Source organism: Chaetomium fimeti, assembly GCF_033439085.1.
Source record: "Chaetomium fimeti strain CBS 168.71 chromosome Unknown B0H64scaffold_2, whole genome shotgun sequence".
NCBI lineage: Eukaryota > Fungi > Ascomycota > Sordariomycetes > Sordariales > Chaetomiaceae > Chaetomium > Chaetomium fimeti.
In genome coordinates, this window is record NW_026944330.1 from 1,322,972 (window position 1) to 1,343,263 (window position 20,292).

General features: G+C 56.5%; 5 protein-coding genes across 5 annotated transcripts; 2 read left to right on the plus strand and 3 right to left on the minus strand.

Annotated features, from left to right (window-relative positions):
• Positions 1-209: 209 nt before the first annotated feature.
• On the minus strand, positions 210-8,139 carry B0H64DRAFT_354128 (phosphatidyl inositol 3-kinase-like protein). The gene is made up of 8 exons (XM_062801529.1): positions 7,454-8,139; positions 6,764-7,392; positions 6,439-6,713; positions 5,247-6,390; positions 3,700-5,184; positions 3,178-3,649; positions 2,648-3,122; positions 210-2,597 (listed from the first exon to the last, which is right to left on the minus strand). Exons 1-8 carry the CDS (start codon positions 8,073-8,075, stop codon positions 353-355), a joined length of 7,347 nt encoding a protein of 2,448 aa, XP_062662067.1. The 5' UTR covers positions 8,076-8,139; the 3' UTR covers positions 210-352.
• Positions 8,140-8,324: 185 nt separating this feature from the next.
• Positions 8,325-10,641, minus strand: B0H64DRAFT_385486 (signal recognition particle, alpha subunit, N-terminal-domain-containing protein). Its single transcript, XM_062803077.1, has 4 exons — positions 10,313-10,641; positions 9,301-10,249; positions 8,718-9,244; positions 8,325-8,654 (listed from the first exon to the last, which is right to left on the minus strand). Exons 1-4 carry the CDS (start codon positions 10,544-10,546, stop codon positions 8,409-8,411), a joined length of 1,956 nt encoding a protein of 651 aa, XP_062662068.1. The 5' UTR covers positions 10,547-10,641; the 3' UTR covers positions 8,325-8,408.
• Positions 10,642-10,810: 169 nt separating this feature from the next.
• On the plus strand, positions 10,811-12,332 carry B0H64DRAFT_78096 (YIF1-domain-containing protein). The gene is made up of 3 exons (XM_062808747.1): positions 10,811-11,313; positions 11,378-11,905; positions 11,967-12,332. The coding sequence occupies exons 1-3, from the start codon at positions 10,999-11,001 to the stop codon at positions 12,138-12,140; spliced, it is 1,017 nt and encodes a 338-aa protein (XP_062662069.1). The 5' UTR covers positions 10,811-10,998; the 3' UTR covers positions 12,141-12,332.
• B0H64DRAFT_78097 (uncharacterized protein) lies at positions 12,331-13,769 on the plus strand. The gene is made up of 2 exons (XM_062808748.1): positions 12,331-12,798; positions 12,877-13,769. The coding sequence occupies exons 1-2, from the start codon at positions 12,703-12,705 to the stop codon at positions 13,492-13,494; spliced, it is 714 nt and encodes a 237-aa protein (XP_062662070.1). The 5' UTR covers positions 12,331-12,702; the 3' UTR covers positions 13,495-13,769.
• Positions 13,770-14,620: 851 nt separating this feature from the next.
• B0H64DRAFT_78116 (uncharacterized protein) lies at positions 14,621-19,519 on the minus strand. Its single transcript, XM_062808749.1, has 4 exons — positions 19,087-19,519; positions 18,620-19,004; positions 18,284-18,566; positions 14,621-18,226 (listed from the first exon to the last, which is right to left on the minus strand). Exons 1-4 carry the CDS (start codon positions 19,363-19,365, stop codon positions 14,641-14,643), a joined length of 4,533 nt encoding a protein of 1,510 aa, XP_062662071.1. The 5' UTR covers positions 19,366-19,519; the 3' UTR covers positions 14,621-14,640.
• Between the last annotated feature and the right edge of the window lie 773 nt (positions 19,520-20,292).

The following is a 20,292-nucleotide window of genomic DNA, read 5'->3' on the forward strand; positions in this document are numbered from 1 at the left end:
ACGTAGGCAGCAGCAGAGATTTTGTTTGCAAACGGAGAATGGAAGGCGCGTTAGGGAAAGAGTAAAAAAAACAAAATCGTTTGGCCAGGGACCTTGTGCAAATTGGCGGGGAATCAATTCCTGGGCAGTTAAATTGCCTTGGAAACTCCCCTTCTCCAACCCATTAAACTTCACACCAGGCATCACAGAGGGATGTATTTGCTTGGATGTTAGAGAAAACAGTCTTGGATGAGCTATTCCCAATGTGATATCCATACAATCCCGTCCCATCATTCATCATTAATCACTTAGCCTCGGAAGATGCTCGTTACGCTAAATCGCCATCACAAAAACAAAAGCAGCCCCTTAACGCCTACAAGAAAGGACACCACCCAATATACATGGCCGTCAAATTCCTCGGATTGACCGCCGCCTTGATCAGCTCCTCGACCTGGCCCTCCACACCGAGCGGGATGCTCTCCTTAGGCAGCAGGCCCGTAACCTTGCGGCGGATGCTCTCGACGGCGCTCGTGGGGTTGAGCTTGACCTTGGTGCCCTCGTGGTGGCGCTTGGTGCGCTGCAGGTCGAGGGTGGGGTCGTAGATGAAGGCCTCGAGGATGGTCATGAGCGTCTCCTGCTGCTGTCGGAGGATGCGCAGCGTCAGCTCGCTGCACCGCCGGAAGGGGCCCTCGGTCCGGTAGATGCCCATGGCCGCCTCCATGTTGTGCGTCAGCCGGAACGGCACGCACTCGGGCTGCGGGAACGTCATGCCCTTGTCGAACATGCAGTTGAAGTCGACGTGGAAGATGCCGCCGTTGCCTTCTTCGAGGAGCACGTTCTCCCCGTGTCTGTCGCCCAGCCCCAGGATCGTGCCGACCATGGACATGACCGCGCAGGAGCGCGTGTACTTGAGCCGCGCAGCGAACCACGCCGACGGGTTGGGGAACTGCGCGATGAACCACTCGGGCAAGACCGGCGGGTACTTCCCCAGGACATCCTCGGTGAAAATGCGGATGTTTGCGGGCGAGGCGGCAGCTTGAATCATTTGAGCTGCGAGCTCCGGGTAATTGGGTACAATGCCGCGCGACTTGTAGATGGCAAGCAAGATGTCGCGCAGCGTCTTGAGCCCGTCCACCCACTCAATGATACCACACTCCTCGTTGAGCGGCGTGACGGCGTACGTGCGGATGTAGAGTTGACGCCTGCTGGATTCGGCGTCCCGCTTGAGAGACCGGTTGATGAGCGTGTTGAACTCCATCAGCCGCTGGTCGGTACGGAGATCGTCTTTGGGCTTGACCAGCAGGCCATACTGCTTACCATCAGACCCGCAGGCCGTAAGCTTGCGTGGTTTCGCCAAGGATCCGAGAACGAGGACCTGGTCGAGGAAACTTCTGATGGTGACCACGTCCCTGGAGAATGCTTTGTGTTTCCGGGAGCTATCCGTCAGTGTCGGTAGCGTGGCGGTCAAAAAACCCTCGACCGGTACCACTAGCGGACAGGGCGTGCACTGGTGGTTGAAGTTGAGATCTCTCGTGATACTCGCGGTCGTCGTCCTGTTGTTTGGAAAATCGCCGTTTTTGCAAGCTAGCAAGAGCTGTTCGGCCAGCTTCTCGCCCACTTTCAGCAACGACTTCAGGTCATGGGACGACGCATCCGCCTTCTTTCCAAGGTTACGAGCAGCATGTAGGATTTGGAGTCCTCTGGTCCGGCGTTCGCCAGACTGTCTCGACGCCATGAGCGGGAATAGACTCCATAAGGCCTGCTGGGGATGAGCCTCGACCACTTTCAGAATCATCTGCTCCAGCACCCTGAACACCTCCATATTAGGATGCGCTATCCTTGCCACAATTTGCGGCAGAGAGGTGTAGAATACGTATGCTGGCAGGCGAATTATGTTTTTCTGGAAGTTCTTGCATACTTCGTGAAGGATGGCCCTCCTGCGCATCTGCAGCTCCCGAGATATCGATACTTTGCCGTCGGGCGTTTTGTCGTTGTCAACTTGAGCACCCAGTTCAAGGAATAATGTTAGAATGCGCGGCAAAGTCTGAGAGAGATACTTTGTCCCATAAATGAGAGAGCGGAGATAGTTCTCGATCACCAGCTTGGCCGTCTCGCCGCTCAGATATGAGTCGCTCTGGTCGTCTGGTTTCAGCGCCTTCTCCGACTCCAAGATCTTTTTGTAATGGCGTCCAAGGTAGTAATGGCCCTTCTCCCACTTGGAGTGTGTCTTGGCTGCTTGCTGGTATCGCGTCCGAAGTGCTGCAGCATTTGTCTGACCCGTCGAGTCGAGCCACTTTGCAAGGAGGAGGTGGGCTCTTGCCGTCAAGAGGTTGCGCTGTGTTGCCGGCCCCTTGCTCGAGGTCGGTGGCACACTGATGCTGATGGAGCTGTCATTGATGAAAGAGTTGGTGGAGATGGCGAGTTGCAAGGTTTGGATGGCCTTGCGGTGATGCCCATCTTTGTAAAACAACCGGGCGTTCTCGATGACAGCGGAACCATCTCCAAGCTGCTGCGCATGCAGCACGGCGTTGAAGGACTGATGCATCGACCCGGCTTTTCTCGCCAACCGCGCGCTGGATAGCCATTGTGACGAGATGTCTTCATTCCCAAATTTGGGTCTAAGCGGGTCAGCAGTTGCGCCCAACTCGGGGGGAATAGATAAACATACCGCATCAACTCCATCGCCGCTCGCCTGATCCCGAGCAGATACTGTTTGTCACTCACGTACGCCCCGAGAACCTCGAGCCGTCTGTCCAGGCTCACAAGGACGCCCTGCTGATCGCCGTCTCCCCTGAGTTTCTCATTGGCAATCATCTCCAGGTCGCTCAGAACATGACACTTGAGCATGGCGTCGTGAGAAGCGCGCAGCGAAGCTGTCGCTGAGTATGTCATGGAACCAGCCACCTTGTCCCTCAGCATCTGAATATGCTCCTTGAACTTGTCCACATTTCCGTTTTTGAGGCAGAGCAGGGCTTGCCCGATGCCGAGGTTGAACACCTCAGAGACATCTCCCGCGCTGTACAGCTGAAGATACTTCTGGACGGTTTGCCATCTGCCGGTGGCCCATGAAGCTTCGACGGCGAATGGTGCGATCCTGTTTATGTTGTTTACGCTCATGCCTTCGACATAATTGAGCAAGACATCTACAAATATGTCAGTTGATTGTGTTCCTCGCCATGCAAGCAGGGATATGCTTACCGTGTTGTCCGGATTCCTTTAGACAAGTCAAGAGATCTTGTTGGATGTCCGCATCCTCGGGGGACTCGGCAAGCCGGATCTCATACCATGTCTGCGCTGCCGTCCACCGCCCGGCTTTGCGGTGGTTGAGGGCCTGCTGATCCAGGGTGACATGTTGCAAGTGTGCCGATACACCTTCGAGACCATCCGGGTCATCGATTTGCGTGTAAATACTCTGCAAAGTCTGCAAAATACGATCGTTCTCTTCCCTACCCGCTTTATCCTCGCGGCTCTCAACGTGCGGCTCCAGAAAGAAGAGCGCTCGGGCATATTCGTTGCAGTCAACTGCTCGCTGGGATATCAGCTCCGGGTCAAGAGAGCCAATAACTCCCTGGACCCATTTGATCTGTTGCTGGTCGCGCTCTGTTAGTCCGTGTTGGGACTTCTTGACCTGCTTCCACCTCATGCAATAGTCAAGGATGCGAAACACGGCCTGTTCGAGGTCAGCTGGCATTTCCGAGAGGAAAACGAAGTGAGCCATACCTGATAGAAGAGCTTCGCCTCCTCCTTTTCCACATACGAAGCAGTCTCCGGGGGTTGGTACTTCAGCATCGCCACCAACTCAGCCGAGATCTTGTTCCTGAAATCGTCCGTTCTTTCCTGGCCAACAATGACATGCAATACCACATACGGTAACAGAAACTCAGTCACGGTGAGGTCCTTAACCTTGATCAGCCGGCATAGAGGCTCGAAAACAGCTTCACTGTTCAAGTTTTGGCCGTTGCGCAGGAGGTCGAGAACAAGAGCTCTGAGCCAGAAAGCATACGACCGCCCGGGTTTGAATATCGGATAGTCGGTCGGCTGCTGCGCCATAGGAGCAACTCCGAATCGGGACGATAAGAACGGTGTCAACACCTCCCGTGTGTTCTCCGAGAAAGTCAGCCACTTTCTGTAGATGGCCTCGTTGACGCCACCTTGACTTTGTTGGAGGTGAGCATAGTTGAAGTCGGTTCTCAGGAGAAGCTCCTGCATCGCATAGGAGAGGAACCCCTGAAACTTGGTGTCGGCGGTTGACAGGAAAGCCTTGACGAGTACGTTCTCAAGCATGAAGGCGACAAAGTCGGTGGTTTCGGACGCATCTCCGAAATTGTGGGTGACGACAAACTGACTCTGCTCGCGCACCGCCTCTAGGCGGTTTGAGTCTACGCAACCAACGAGGCCAACCGCCTGGGCGCAGAGCCGGGTGACATCGAGATGCCAGCCATTGTATTTCGCAGAGCAGTTCAGCAGGGAGCGCATGAGTTCGGTGACAACAACCGAGTTTGGTTGCTCGCTGATGGCCGAGGTTTGAAGGTAGTCTTGGTTCTTGTCGAGGAATGCAATTAGCTCGACCAACGCCTGCTCGACCACTCCGGGGTTCTCATGGTCCAGTCGCTTGGCGAAAACAGCAAATGCTGCCTTGTTGTCCAAAGGCTTTCGAAGTCTATCCAGCTCCTTACAAACTTCTGCAAGATCGTCTACGTGACTGAGCGAGGGAAGCTGATAAACGTGGTCGGTCAAGATGCTGTTATGGCCTTCCAGCAGAGTCCAGATCAAAGCCTCAGCTTTCTTCTTAGTCAACCTGTCGAAGTTCTTCCAATAGGAGCCAATGATGAAGAAGGTGGTCTCAATCAATGCCTCCACGTCGGCCGCTTCCATGTGAGTGAGCATGACTTCCCAGCAGGAGAAGGCCGCAGAGCGCAGTTCGTCGGATGCCAGAGCGGAGATGAGGCAAGCCGAGATTTGCGGACGAGCAATGCACACGAAGGTGTTGCATATCCTTATCATCTCTTCCATAGCCCCGAGGCACCGCTGCTGCTCCGAGATTGGGGGACTTGAGAGCCAGGTATCATTGATAACCTCGCTCAACCGTGCTGTCAAGCCGAGGGCGTGCTGCTGAAGATAGCGTCCAACAATCTGTGCCTTCTTTCGCTTGTCTTTTTGGTCCGCCAAAAGGAGAGTTGCCATGGTGGTCAGCGCTGCTCGAACCTGCATACAGCTAGTTAGTCTCTCGCGCTTTAATGATCATGGGTCAACTTAAGTCAACTCACCCTCGCCTTGCGTTCATCGTTCGCACCGGCACTGGCCTTGAGAAGCTCCAGGGCGATAGGGAGGGGGTCTGTTCGCAGCAGTTCCACAAGCTCAAACCTATCCACATGAGGAGACACGTGCCCAAGTAACGACATGGTATGGGAGGCGATATCAGGGGCATCTTGCACAAGGAGGAGTGCCAAGATGGATGGCAGGTTAGCCGCATCCATGCACGCCTCCCAGGTTTCGGTGTCACCCCGTGCCTCGGTGATCTTCTGGATGACCTCCCGTTTTTTGGTCAGGACCAGCCAGGGCAGGGCGTGCTTCTGTAGTGTGAGCAGAAGGTCAGAGACACTCATCTGCATCAGGTCGGCAACCAGCTGGGCCGTCTGGGGTTTGGATACTAGGTCCTTGACGACGGAGAACGCCAGGTTTGCCCAGAAATGTTGGAACAACTGTGCTGGTGTTTCTTCCCTGAACTCGGCAAGATTGAGGATCTCATTGAAAGCGAGGCCTGACACGATTATGTTGCGGTGTCCCAGATACTCGACCAGTGTAATGACGGCCAGGTTGAGCTCATCAACGGACACGACCTTGCCGACCTGAGCCCAAGCCATGATGCAGGTCTCGTTTAGATTTGCGACACCCTTGTCAGAGACTGACTTGAGTATACTCAAAGCGTTAGCCCTGTTCCTTTTCAGAACTTCCCAGTCGAAGCCCGGCGTGGGTGGCTCTGAGATGAAAATAGAGAGGGCTCGTCCGGCAGCAATGCGGAGTTCTCGAATGGAACTTTGTAAGGACTGGAGACACCATTGCCCAGGACCAGATTTCTCCAGGTCCCAGAGCTCGCTGTTTGTCGAGTGCTTGGTGAGACGTCGGAGAACAATCATAGCAGATACCCGAAGTCGCCGGGATTGTAAGAAGCTCGGAAGCTTTATGATACTGCTGAAAATCGAGATTCCAATACCATGAAGTTGGTCAAGTCGAGATGCAGCCGGCAAGTCGGTTAACTTCGTCTCTGAGCAAAAAGAACACCAGAAAGCAGCTGGTGTTGATTGCTTTGACCCCCTCAGCTTCAATGTATAGTCAGCGGCACAGGGAATACGGCAAACGAGGTCGATGAGATGGCACTGTTCCTCTTCGTCCATCGCGGGGAATTGATCACTACAATACGGTTAGTTCGACGCCGCTGGGCACGCAAGGGGAACACACATTATACAAGCCCCCAATTCATCTACCGAGGTGCCGGGGTCACAATTCACCAGCCGGCACAATTGGCGGGTGAGCTCGAGAAAGAGTGATGGCTCGTCATTATTGAGCTTTTTCCGTTTGATAACCGGGTCACTGGACCCATCACTCTTTCGTCGGAGCGCCAATTTCTGAACTTGAAGACGGACGTCGCCATTAATAAACATGGCCGGCTGAGTTTCCTCAAGGGAACCTTCAGGGTAGTTGGTCGTTACCTCAGTCAGAAGGAGAACAGATCGCTAAGGCATAATTAGCAGGGAGTCTACTACGCGGGGGGGACGAACCGTACCCAGGTATCTGTGCCTTCCCTAACTGTGCAATCCCCTGAAACTAGCCGTTGAGCAGAAGGGAGCAAGCCGGAAACCACAAGCCGTGAGGTTGGTGCATGATCGGCCGAAGCTTTGGCAAGACAAACTAATGCACAGCAAAAGGTCCGTCTCACAGCCACGCCGTCGTCGTCCTGGGCGAGAAGCGGTTGGGGAGTTTGCAAGAAATCTGCGCAAACCAAAACTAAAGTTGCGCTGGCTTTGTGGTAGAGCACTGCTTCTGAGCCATGGGAGCCACTGCGAGAGTCTGCCAAGTCTGTGGCTATTTGGAGAACCGGGTCCAGGCCAATTCCAAGAGGATTTGGCCAGCTAAGTAAGATCGAGTTCAGCGGTTGCAATGTGTCCAAGACCCAGACCAGGTTCTGGCCGTAAAGTAAAGAAGCCTGGGACTCTTGTGTGTTTATAACGCCCTTGATTATTTCTAGTATGCCTAGCGCATGGCGGATGGCGTGCTCGGCGTCTCGGAGTGTGAGGGTGCATCCGCGTGGTGCACCATGAGGTAACGTGTCGAGGAGAGCTTGGGGCGGTAGCTTGATTTCGATCGGAGTTTCGCGCGAAGAGGGGATTCTAGCCTTGAAATTCGCAATAATCGCTGCAAGCCAAAGAGTCAGCCAACGCCGCAACCAGGGTCCAAAGAAATCCAACTAACTCACCACTCAGATTCGCCCTAAAGTACTCCATCAACTCCTTCCCCAAATCCCACAGCCCGGTATTTCCCGCAGCCAGCAGCAACACACGTTGGCACAGCTGCTCAATCTCCCTCGATATCCCAATACACCGCCGATGGCCCAGCATGCGCAGCAACTTGGGCAGGATCCACACCCAGAGCGGCTCGCCGCCCCTGCCCAAAAAGGTCTTCCCGTCGGTAGTGCACTTCAGCACCGTCGGTGTCTCCTTGATGGTCACCCACAAGAAGTTGACGGCCTTGAGCGCGTCGGCGCGCAGCCGATCCCGGTCGGTAAAGGCATCGTCGAGCTTGAGACTTTCGAGGAAGACGCCGCCGCAGACATAGACGAGCAGGTGGTTGTGCTCGACACGCTCTTCGTGGGTTTTCAGACAGGTAGGATCGTTCTTGACCTTCTCAATTGCAGCAAACAGTCGCTTTAGCTCGGTTGTCTCGTCGGGTCGCGATGACTTCGAGGCCGTAGTTGAGATGTTCTCGACGAGTTGAGCGGCGAGGGTTGACGGCGGTGGCCCTGTGGAATAATCAAAGCCAAGGTGCTGCTGGTTCTGGTAGCCGGGCCGGGCCGGTTTGCCATGCAATTCGGAAGCCATTTGTCGCTGGCATCATCGGCGCGGCGACCGGGGAAGCAAATGGTGTTGGTGATGCGACGTTGGGGAAACACGCCCAGTGTAAAACCGGTGGGGAGAGACGCGTTTACGCGGGGTCTCGAAAGTTTGGGGCGGCCACGAGAGCACGTGACGGTTTTTAACGCATAGTAACCCTAACCCTTCGAAATGGGAAATGGAAGTCAAACAGGGGGGAACACTCGGCACAGAGAAACACCTATCTTTCCACAACCCTCGCAAAAGACATTATTCGGATATTTTCCTATGCTAATCGTACCCAATATTCCCCCGATGTCTAGTCAGCCCTCCAATAACATCTCATGTGCTGCTCAGCAACTTCTCAACTGCCCATTTGACCGAGAAGTTCCTCAAATCCGAGTAATGTTGCCCAACGCCAACAAACAGCACCGGTACATTCGTGGCATGCACAATGCTGACCAGCGTGCCGACCATGTCTCCGACGGTGTCACACTTCGAGATGATGAAGCCATCCAGCGACCGGCCGGACCCAAAAGCGGCATTGAAGTTCCTGGCTTGGGCGACTGAGTCGGTGCCGACGAGCGCCTATTAGATAAGTCAGCATTCCTGCGCCCTCGGACGTAGGGGGTAAGCTCGGGATCAACATACCTCGCCGACCATCAAAATCTTGTCCGGCTGCGCAAACTTGGCAAACTTCTCTAGCGAGGACATCAATCGCTGATCGTTGTGCCTCCGTCCAGCGGTATCAATGAGCACTACATCGAAGCCCTCTTGGGCAGCAAAGGCAACCGCATCCTTGGCCACGGCTGCGGCATCCTTGCCGTACCCCTTCTGGTACAGCTCAACTTGTCCACCCTCACGGGCTGTCAGCTCCTTGAGATTGCGAACGTGCACTGCCAGCTGCTCAACCGCTCCGGATCGGAAGGTGTCACCGGCGGCGATGAGCACCTTGTACTGGTTTTGCAGAAGGAAAAAGCAGATTTTGGAAAGGTTGGTGGACTTGCCGACGCCGTTGACGCCAACGATGGACATGACGTAGGGGCGGGCTTTCCGGAGAGAAGTAGCGGACGGCGCGGTAATGGCGTCGATCTCGCGGAGGAGGTCGAGGGAGGATGTCGGGGTGAGCATCTTGGTCAGAGAGGCTTCCATGGCTTTTTGTATCCTCGCGTTTATGCCTAGTGTGTGTTAGCGGTGATATTTCAGGGGCACCGGGGGAGGGAAGCAGGCCTACTCTCAAAATTGCCCGTCTTCACTCCCACGAGTTCCTTCTCAACGCCCTCGCATAGCCTCACAGCGGCCTCACGCGCAACGTTCTTCTTGAGAAGATGCTCTTCCATGCCCTTCATTGCCTTTTCGAGGTCCTGCTTCGTCAAAGTCTTGCCGCCAACAACGTTCCTAAACAGTCCCCCAATGGCACTCAGGCTCGACCCAACAAGGCCGCTTGATCCCTCGGTCTTAGTTTCGGCGTTCTTCTTGGCGTCGGCATCCGCCAGAATGGAATGAACTTCGTCACCCAAGTCCCTGAGCACGAACTTCCCCTTCGTCCTCGCACCCCACGTGGAGGAATCCACTTCCTCGACGGCCCCCGGTCTCCCACCGGCGTCAACCTCACCGCCGGAGGGGATGGAGTAATCGAGCTGAACGTCGTCGGTCTCATCCGCGAGCCCATCCGCATCCCATTTCCGCCCACGTTTCGCCGCCTTGGCCGGCTTCCCCTTCCGGCCCGGGCCTTCGTCGCCCGATGAAGGTGGCGCCGAATTGGTATTTTGGATTTTTCTCGCCCGTCTCGACATTTTACCACCAGGCCCGGGCTTGGCCACCAACAGGTGGCTTGCGCTGGGAGTCGACGGGCGCGAGACATTGGGTGTCGCAACTGGGGAAGCTTCGGCGGATGATTTGTCCCGAGATGTCTGGTTGGTCACGAGAGCCGGCGGCAAAGGGGGATCGTCACCTGGGTCCTCCGACGTGGCCTCGTCGATGTATGCGCGTGTGTCCGACTTGCTGCTGCCCTGCTCGAGCTCCTGAAGTTGTTGTTCGAAGTATTCGTCAAACTTGATACACTCAATGATGGTAGTGTTCGGCTTCTTAAGCTGGTCGCCGTAGAGACTCAAGAAGATGGCTTTGATGTTGTCGACGAGCTTATCGATCCAAGGCAAGTGCAGGAGAGAGCGGTAGACTGCCTGTCACAAGTGTCAGTCAGTGGCAGTGGCGAGAAGCTGGAAGAGTGGCTTCCCAGTACTCACGACGAAAATGATTCCCAATTCCTTGTTGAATGTCCATCGTAGGCTGTGCTGGTCGTGTTTGTACGGTGGGTTGGTGGCGGCAGATGCGCCATCCTTTGCGCCGGCAACGGTGCTCTTCTCCTCGATAAAGACATCCGAGATGAAGTTATTGACTACCGAGGGGCTGACAGCTGCATAACTCCTGGACCAAAGGACCACTCCTGATGTGTTGATGATCTCGAAAGCGTCCAACATGGTGAATCGCAGGTCGAACGCCGACCTTGTTGCTGACTTTTGCTGATGCAGAAGGACGGACGGACTGTGGACTGTTCTCTGCCACGAGTTCCACGCTTGTAGGTGGCAATCGGGTCCCGGACTGCAGCCCCTTGTCCTTCTAGAAGAATCGCATTCAGTGATTGGCGTGGCCCGGGGGCAGGCCTGGGCGTGGCGGCGTCAGCCGTGGATTAACCGGGCCAATTTGCTGCCAAGCCCTGTCTTTCAGGGGACGCGGCATGCAGCAAGCTGACTGCTGAAAACACATGTCCAAAAGCAGCCAAACTTGTCGCATTTCGAGGGCAGCCCAGCTCCCATCACCACCACACATTTCAGTCAATTGCCGATCACGGTGACCGATCCGCCCGCCGCAAAAGTCCTCACCTCGTCATAATCAAGCCGCATTGTGTCCGACCTTCCATTGATCGCGCATCATGCAGCAACGAGCAACCTACGGACGCTCCCCTCCTCTCCACCATCCGGTGCCGCAGCACGTCTCGACAGTTCCCCAGCTCCGGTCCCCGCCTCCACCAACTTCACAACCCCAAGGCGGCTACGATGGCAGCCCGTACCCGCAACAACCACACCAGCAGCAGCACCAACAGCAGCAACAGCAAGGTCCGGGGCCAGCGGGAGGGCCCAATATTTTTGGGCAATATGGCAACTTCATCAACGAACCGACCGCGCAGATAGCGTCGCACTTTGGCCAGACAGCGTTCAGGCAGGGGCAGGAATACCTTGAACAGAATGTATGTCCCGGCGCGATTCCATTAGCAAACCCTTTGTATCCCCGTACTAAACCGAAACCACCAGGTGAACCGCTTCGTCAACGTCTCGGCCGTCAAGCACTATTTCATCGTCACCAACTCTTACGTAATAAACAAGCTGTTCCTCGTCCTCTTTCCCTGGCGACACAAGCCGTGGACCAGACGACAGGCCACAGGGCCTTCCGGCCAGGAGGCCTGGTATCTGCCACCGCGCGATGACATCAACAGCCCGGACATGTATATCCCCGTCATGTCGCTGGTCACGTACATATTCCTCCGGGCCTTAATCTCCGGGCTGAAGGGCGAGTTCCAGCCAGAGCTGTTTGGGTATATTGCGACAGTTGCGATGGTGGCCGTGATTATAGAGATCGGGGGGCTGAAGGTGGGATGCTACCTACTGAGCATCTCGAACGAATCGCAGCTGTTCGATCTGGTGGCATACTCGGGGTACAAGTTCGTTGGCGTGATTGTTACGATTAGCGTGGCCGAGGTGGTCAATGGCGGGAAAGGGACGGGAGGCTGGATCGGGTGGACTGTATTCATTTACACCTTCTTGGCAAACTCACTCTTCCTGGTAAGGAGTTCTCCCAAAAGATCTGCCAGGTTGACGGTTTCATAACTGACTTTTGGAATAGATGCGGTCTCTCAAATACGTTCTCCTGCCCGAGAACAACAACGACAACCGGGGTCCGATGCAGACGATGCACCCACTCGACTCGCGGGCAAAGAGAAGCCAGCGGACGCAGTTCCTCTTCTTCTACTCCTATGTCGTACAGCTGGTCTTCATGTGGATCCTATGCCGGTCCTAAGCAGCCGATCAGACAGGCGGCATGGGAACGGTTTGGTTGAGGGTTGATGGCGGGATGCAAATTATAAACCAGAGCGGACAGCGACCAGGCGATCAACGCGAAATGTGAGATAATTACAGAGCATGTACTATTACTATACATGGAGAGGTGACTTTTTAACTTGGGTGTTGACTCGTTTAACTACGCGAGCTCCCTTTCGGGTCACACGTACCACCACCCTTCTCAACTCAACATGGAGAACTTAAGGGGACCCTGGTACGCTCACCAAAACCACTAAGCTGCAACTGCAGAAACGTCTGATTCTCCTTCAATTGTTTCATGCCACATCCGTTCATGGCCAACCAGTGAGACCACGAACGGCGTGGCAAGTGGGTCCGGCGGCGCGTTGCACTCGCTTTCGTCACAAACATTCAGCGCCGTCTCAGCTCTCACTCAACTCAACACCATTTCTCATTTTCACACCGCAAACTTCAATCCTCAAAGAAACACTCATTTTGAGGTTCGGGCTACCTTATTTCACTCACCACCACCATTAGCCAACTCACTTAAAATAACTACAACAATGGCGCCCCCCATTGTGACGGCGACCATCCAAGGCGCCGTCATCTCCGCCATCTCCAACATCCTAGCTCAAGCCATCACCGCTCATCAAAACAACGTCCGTCTTCACAACCCTCCCCTTCCCACCACCCCAACCCCCAACCTCACCAACCCACACTAACCCCCCTCACAACAGACACCCCTCATAATCGACTACATCCCCGTCTTCCAATACGCCCTCTTCGCCCTGCTCTCCACACCGCCCAACTTCCTCTGGCAGGACTTCCTCGAGTCCGCCTTCCCGGCCTACCACATGGCGCCGACCAAGGAAGCCATCACCGCGGCATCCGCCGCCGACGACGCCAAGCTCGACACCGACGCCGCGCGCGGCCGCGTCATCGAGCCGCGCCTCAGCAAGCGCAACACGGCGCTCAAGGCCCTGCTCGACCAGACCGTCGGCGCCGCCGCCAACACCGCCCTCTTCAGCCTCTTCATGCACGCCGCGCGCCAGGCCATGGCCCACCACTATGCCGCGCGCGCCGCGGGGGATGGAGATGTGCGGGCCGGGGGGTTGGCGTTTCTGCTGGGGGGTGCTGGGGCGGAGGCGATGCGGTATCAGGATGTCGCGTGGGCGAGCGTGTGGGCGCTGACGCGCGCCGAGTTTTGGGGGTTGATCCAGGCCGGGTGGCGGTTCTGGCCCGCGGTGAGCTTGGTGAATTATGTGTTTTTGACGACGGTTGAGGCGCGGAGTCTAGTGGGTGCGTTGGCTGGGTTGGGGTGGGGGATTTATCTGAGTCTGATCACTGCGCAGTAGGAGTGAGAGGGGCGTGTGTCGGAGGCGTGTGTCGGAGGCGTGTGTCTTGGGTAGGCGAGAAATAGGAGCCCCTTGGCCGGGATCATTTGATATCGCATTGAATTTAGGAGAAGTGAGATGACAAGTTTTATGTGGAAGTGTTGTAGATTGGTCGTGTATGCGACTTGGGTGCGCTGAGTTACCCCCGACATCAAGATGGTGAGTTAGACAGATATCTACAACAACTACAGATTACTGGTTATTGACTGGAAAAATAACCACATCACTGTTTTCACGGTATAAGACTGTCTCCAGTTGCTAATTCCAACTTTTCTATCTTGGCTCCATAACTTATACTCATTACATATTAATTCTAGCGACAAGAGGGGACCAAAGCGATCAAAAGACAACTTCGCATAAATCTACCGACCTTCCTTGTGTTCACATCCTATTTAGAACAAACCAATTACCACATCTATAGCCCACACTCGTTCTACCCCCAAGCCTACACATTACAGACAGACAACTGCTAGCCAAGAAACCGAAACGCGAAGCACAACGGAAGAGACAGTGGTATATTATCTCAAACAACACAAACTCCATCTGGCACCCGCCGCCAGGGAAAGAGCGGATATAACCTGGTTTCCCTCCTCATTGACTTCATCCATCATCCCCCCCACTGTCCAGTCTCCATCCATCCAGCGTGTCAACAACACAACAGAAAAAGGCCAACGGCCTATATATCGTAACACAGAGCAAAGTACAGCAAAACAAGCACGCTGAAGCGCAGCCCGCCTCATCAAGCCGCCCAGCCTTCGCGGTGCTCGACCAAAGAGAGGAAAAGAAGAGAAGGAAACTGAAAACAAAAACAGGTAAAAGCGTCTGGGTACTCGGTCGGTCAAGACAACGACAGGAAAATGACAACAAATCGCCGGCAGGGCAAGAAAGGAAAACACCACCACCAGCTCCTCCTCAAGCAAGCAAGGCAGGAAATGAAACAAGAAAGCCCCCGCCTCCCCCTTTGTTCGGTTGGAACCGACCAGCCAGAATATTAGTAGTACACCCCCCTCTCTCTCTCTCACCTCCCCCCTCCCCGTCTATCCCCCGCGTATACAAAATTCCAGGCCAACCCCCCCCCCCTTTCACCCCCCACCTTTCTCAATCTACTCACTTCCCACCACCCGGACTATCCGGATGGCTCTCATCCAGCCTCTTGCGCCAATCGGCCAGGCTCTCGCTCAGGCCCAGGCCGGCGCCCTCGTCCTTGCGGCCCCCGGCCGCCGCGTTGGCCGCCGCCGCCGCCGTGACCGGGTTGGCGTCGAAGTCGAACGTGTTGCTCAGCCGGTAGTTCTTGTTGGTCGTCTCCCAGTGGCTGCGCAGCGTCTCCAGCTCGTTGGCCAGGCTGTCCAGCGCGGCGCTGTTGCGCGCCTCGCCCAGCCCGCTGCCCCCGCCGCCGCCGACGCCGCCGGCAGTTGTGGTGACGGTGGTGCTCGGGGCCGCGGGGTCGTAGAGGCTCTCCGCTTCGCTGGCGGTGGACTCCTGGCGCAGGTGGCCGGGCATGCGGTGGTGGTGGTTGCCGTTGCCGTTGCCGTTGTCGCCGCCGTTGGTCGGGCTGGCGGTGGCCATGCCGATGGATTCCGAGTTGAGGCTGGGGACTTGCCTGCTCCGGCGGCGGTAGTTGTCTACCGATAGCTCTACTTGGTCGAGGAGCGTGCTGACCTTTTGCTCGGCGTCCTGGGCGCGGCGCTCGAGGAGAGCGTTTTCCTGCTGGAGTTGCTCCAGGTCGCGCTTGGAAGATTCTAGGCGGCGGCGCGCCTCCTCGCTGCCGTGGACGGCCGAGTTGCGTTCGCGTTGGACGTTGGCGAGCTCTTGTCGGACGGACTGGACTTGTTGTTCTAGCCCGGAGGCGGTTTTGTGGAGCTCAGTCTGGAGCCTATCGATCTCGGCCTGGAAAGTTTTCTGTTGCGTTTCCCAATCTGCGGGGGCCTGCTGGGTCCTGGGTGTCGAGGAGTCGCCGCCCAGCCGCTCTTCCAGATCGACCACCTGCTCCTTCAATTTGGCGTTCTCGGTTTTGTACCGCGAGATCTGCTCCTTAAGCTGCTTCAGCATCTTCTCCGTGCCCTTGACGTAATGCACGGCCGACTGATAATCGTTATCGAGCTGGGCGAGTTTGTCGCGGTATGTTGACTCTGACTCTTGCGCCTGGGCCGCGGCCTGGGTTCTGCTCTCTTCGAGTGCCGACTGCGCTGCGGTGAGCTGCTGCTCGAGCTCCCGCAGACGCATCTGCTCGGGCGACCCTTCGCGGGGGCTACCCCGTGGGCTGCTACGCGACCGCATAGCCACGGTGGGTGAAATCCCTCGCTCGCCGAGGATATCCTTCAAAGCATTGTACTGGACAAGCATAGCATTGCTCTCAAGGTGTTGCTTGGACAGTTGCTGCTTGAGCTCCGAGTTTCCGGCCTGGAGAGATTGCGTGTCCCTCAGAGCGTTCTGCAGTTGCCGACGAATGGACACGCCCTCGCGGCTGGCCTGTTCTTGGTATGCCTCGAGTCCAGCGATGCGCTCTTCCGCACCCCGTAGTTTGTCTGCCGCACTATCCGCTTCCTGCTGGTACTTCCTGACCAAGGCATTAGCTGCGTCAACCTGTCCCTGGAGAGCACGGATCCGTTCGGTATCGCCAGTGACCGACTTGGCAGTGTCCTTCATCGACATCTTATCCAAGCCAGCCATCACGGCTTCGCGATGCACCCGCGCCTCGTTAGCGTGCTGCTCCGCCAGCTCCTCGGTGTCTCGTAAGCGCTGCGTCGCGGCAACAAGCTCGGCGGTCCGCGCCTCGTGTTCGGCCTTGAGCTTGTTGAGCTTTGACTCGACCGTTTCCCTGAGAGCCCGCTCCTCGTCGAGCTTGCGCTCCAACAGAGCCTTCGTCTCGGCGGAAGCAGCCACAGCACCGCGCAAGCTAACAAAGGTCTCGGAGTGTTCTTTGGAGCTCCCCGCGGCCTCGGTGTACTTTTGCTCGAACTCTTCCTTTTCGACGCGGAGCATTTGCGCTGCGGCTACGGCTTCCACAGCGGCGACCGACTGCTCCCGCGCCTCTCTCTGAGTCATGTGCAACTCGGCCTTGAGCCGCTCGAGTTCGGATGCGTTTTGCTGCTTGTAGTTCTCAAGGTCCGTCATCCTCTTGTGCGCTGCGTTGGCCGTGTCGTCTGCGAGCTTCCGCGCCTTCCTTTCCGCCTCGTACTCGACGCTGAGGCGGTCTAGCTGATCCTGGAGTTCTTTCTGGGTGTTGAGGGCGTAGGCAAGCTTCCTCCCAATTTCGCCGGCACGGTCGTCCATATCCTTCTCGCTATCGAACTGCGGCGTGCTGCTGACGCTCCCCCCTACACGTGCTGCCATTTTAGCCTTGGCGTAGATTGCCTCCTGGATAGCGGCATCCCGCTGTTTCTCAGCTTCAGCGATTTGTTTGGCCGCCAAAACTGCCTGTTTGTCGACGGATGCCTGGACATTGGCGAGTTCCGTCCGCATAGCAAGCAGCGCTTCAATGAGTGGTTTGTCCTCGTCATCGAAAGTTTCCATGGCGCGGTTGTCTAGTACTGGGCTCAGTGACGCATTGGGCATGTAGCCAGCTCTACGGGCTAGTTCGAGCTCCGACGCATACCAGGCATTACGGTTTCTGGAAGAATCGAGTTCCTTGAGAAGGGCGACAGTTTGGGAATTCCGCGTCGATGATCTCCTGCCCAGCGGGTTGCTAGGTTGCCGAGTTGGCGGAGGAGGAGAGGCTGGTCGGGGTATGACCTGTTTGAGAGCTGGCTCGGTCGAGCTGTCAACGGATCCTTGGCTTCGCCCTTGTTTGGTCGGTTTCGACTTCGCCGCATCGACTGCCTGAACGTCTGCTTGCCTCGAGGAGGAACGTGGTGGGTTTTGTGTCGGGGGTGTACGCCTTCCGTTTGCGGCGGCAGCACTTTCGACTTCCCTGAGATTTGAAACCTGTTGTGGGATAGGGGATGTCACGGGGGAGAGGGAAGGCTGGTCTGGTCGTTCCAATGAGGAGGTCCTCGGCCGAGGAGGAGGGGCTGCGCTGAGCCCTGGTTTCGGCGCCTGTCCCTGGGGCGGTGGGCCGGCAGGTCCTGCTGGCCCCGTGGACCTCGGAAGCCTGGAAGGGCCGTTGGGGTGGCCGTTTGATGGATTAGGTTCGCCAGTTGGTGACCTATACCCGTTGATGGCGTTGGGTGGTCCAATTTGTCTCCTAGAATCGGGCGGGCCGTTCGAGCCGTCGCGTGATGGCGTATTTCGGGCCGAATTCTGGGCTGTGACATCGCTGGGGCGCCTGTTCCTCGGAGCATCTCGGTTTGCGGCTGCGTCATTCGGATAGCGAATCTTGGTCGTATCGAGGCAGTACACAAGCGCCAGGTCGTTGACGGCGGTAGCGGCAGAACTTGGCTCCCCCCCAACAACGACAACCGTCTTGCCAACCGCGGTCATGCTGTGTCCGGATCGCGGTGAGGGTGACGGTCCCATGTTTTGGAAGGTGTACCAGCGGAGGGAGCTGATCCTAAACGCCGCCAAATCGCCGAGGTCTGCCCCTTCCTCCGTGCGGCCTCCGAAAATGTACATGACATCATCAACTATGGCGGCGGCGTGGCCTTCCCGCGGAGACGGAATGTAACCGATACAATCAAGCTGGGACCAGAGATTCGTCATGGGGTCGTAACACCAGACGTCATTAAACCACTTGAACCCATTTGTGCCGCCAAATCTAGATAGTCTTAGTGAACGACGCTCCTCGTTATAAAAAGACGTGGGGAATACTCACAGGTATAACTTGTCGTTGAAAGTCACGACGGAGTGGTTTGTTCTCGCCGGCGGTAGTTTCCCCTGCGGTGGCGCCCCGCTGTCACTGCTAGCAATGAGCATTTCCCAGCGGTTATTGGGCATCTGCAACTGGTTCAAGTCAAAGGCCGCAAGATCATTCATGAAATAACCCTCCACTTGGCCACCAAAGACGTAGATCTTCGAGCCTAGAATATTCAACGAGTGCCCGTATCGACCTGATGGCCGGGGCCCGGTAGGTAGTGCTCTTGACCATTGCCTCGTCGCTATCGTGTGTCAGCAAGCGTATCAAAATGGGAAACCGCGCCGTCGCCCTTACATGTATTCAAGAGGTAGAGGGTCTCGTCGAGGACATCCGATTCCTCAATTTTCGTGTCCCCGCCAAACACAATAAACGCATTCCCTACCAACAAGCTCGAATGGCCGACCCTTGGGCCTGGCCCCTCGGCGGTGGTGGCGAGCGGGTAGCAGGACATGTTCGCGCCGGCCTCGACCAGCCACAAGTCGCCCTTGACGGTAGAGCTGTTGATCAGGCCACCCATCACGTATATATCACCCTCCTTGGACGAAACCGAATTCACTGCGGCGCCGTATCTCGGGAATGGACTCGGGTGTGACGAAGTGTAGGTCAACCGGCGCTGTGACCACGGGTACAGCGAAGCGTTCGGGCTTTGCCCCGGTTGTGAGGGCGCGCCATTGCGAACCTAGCATCACCACATGTTAGCTTCTTGTTCTGGCGCGCAGGTAAGGTATGTCGCGGGTCGTTTGCGGGATATGTAAACGTACTGGTGGTTCGCTCGGATGCTGCTGCTGGATTTGGGCCTGGGGAGAGGCTTGCGGTTGTTGGTCCAGGCTCTGGCCTCTTTGGCGGGCGAACTGCTCGGGGCTGCCCATACTGCCGTCGTTATCGAGCGAATGGAGACTGCCGGTAGGTGTAGATCGAGAGCCCTTGTCTACTCTCACGCGCGCGGCCGCGCTCCCCGCCGACGACCCCGAGCCCTGTGGTCCATCTCGGCTCGAGAGTCCGCGGTCCTGATGCTTCTTCGACTTGAAAAGAAATGCCATGACGGGCCGAGAGGATCGCTTGCGCCCAGCTACAATGTCCGGGGGACGTGCTGGGAAAGCGCTGTTGCGATGTCGGATAGATTCGCCCGTGGGGCCGAGTCTCGAGAAGATGCGCGCTTCTCAATTGACCAAACGAGCGTCGGAGCCGGACGGGATCGTGCAGCACCCAGTAACGCCGTTCGCGGGCCGGTGCAGAGGCAATTCCGAAACGGGAGGCGTAGGGATGACAACGATGGAGTCGACACACTCGAGGGTGGCGATAACTAGGAGAGCATCGGCTTCGCGGTGGAGTTGGCGCAGCACCGGAGTTCAGTTTTGGTTGTTCCGGTCAACCTCCCGTCTTTTTTTTATGAGGGGGCCCCTTGTCAGCGAGCACCCCGTCCTGAAATGTGAAATGGATAGCCGCCTAAAAGGGGGAGCACCGTCGGAAAAGCAAACAGGTATTCGGACGGAGGTATGTATTACACGCGTTGTCGCGCAAGCGAGTGTTACTGGAATTAATGCTCCCGTTGCCGACGAAGACTGCGGATCTCCGCTGGGAAATGGATAGGTGTGTGGAAGACAAGTTCAATCGGCGTGCCACTCAGAGAATTCACAAGCTGGCGGCCTGAGTGAAGGTGCAGTTTAGCGTCGGAGGCGCCCGTGCAGCGCTGCAGGCCCAAAGCGCAGAGCCACCAGCACCCACGGGAACAAGTGGAACCTTTAGGTACCTACCCCCATCAACCATCACCGGCACACGGGCCACGGGCAGCCGGGAGTGGAGCCATGCACCCGCCGCCTTGCAGAAACCCAAAGCATGCCACCAATCACGGCCCCTTTTTTGTTCCGGCTTCCAGCTTGCGAAGCCAAGCCCGTCTGGTCAATGAGCACGAAAAGGGGGAGAAGCATGGACAGGACCTGGAGGTCAGGTCAGGGGTAAGAGCTCTT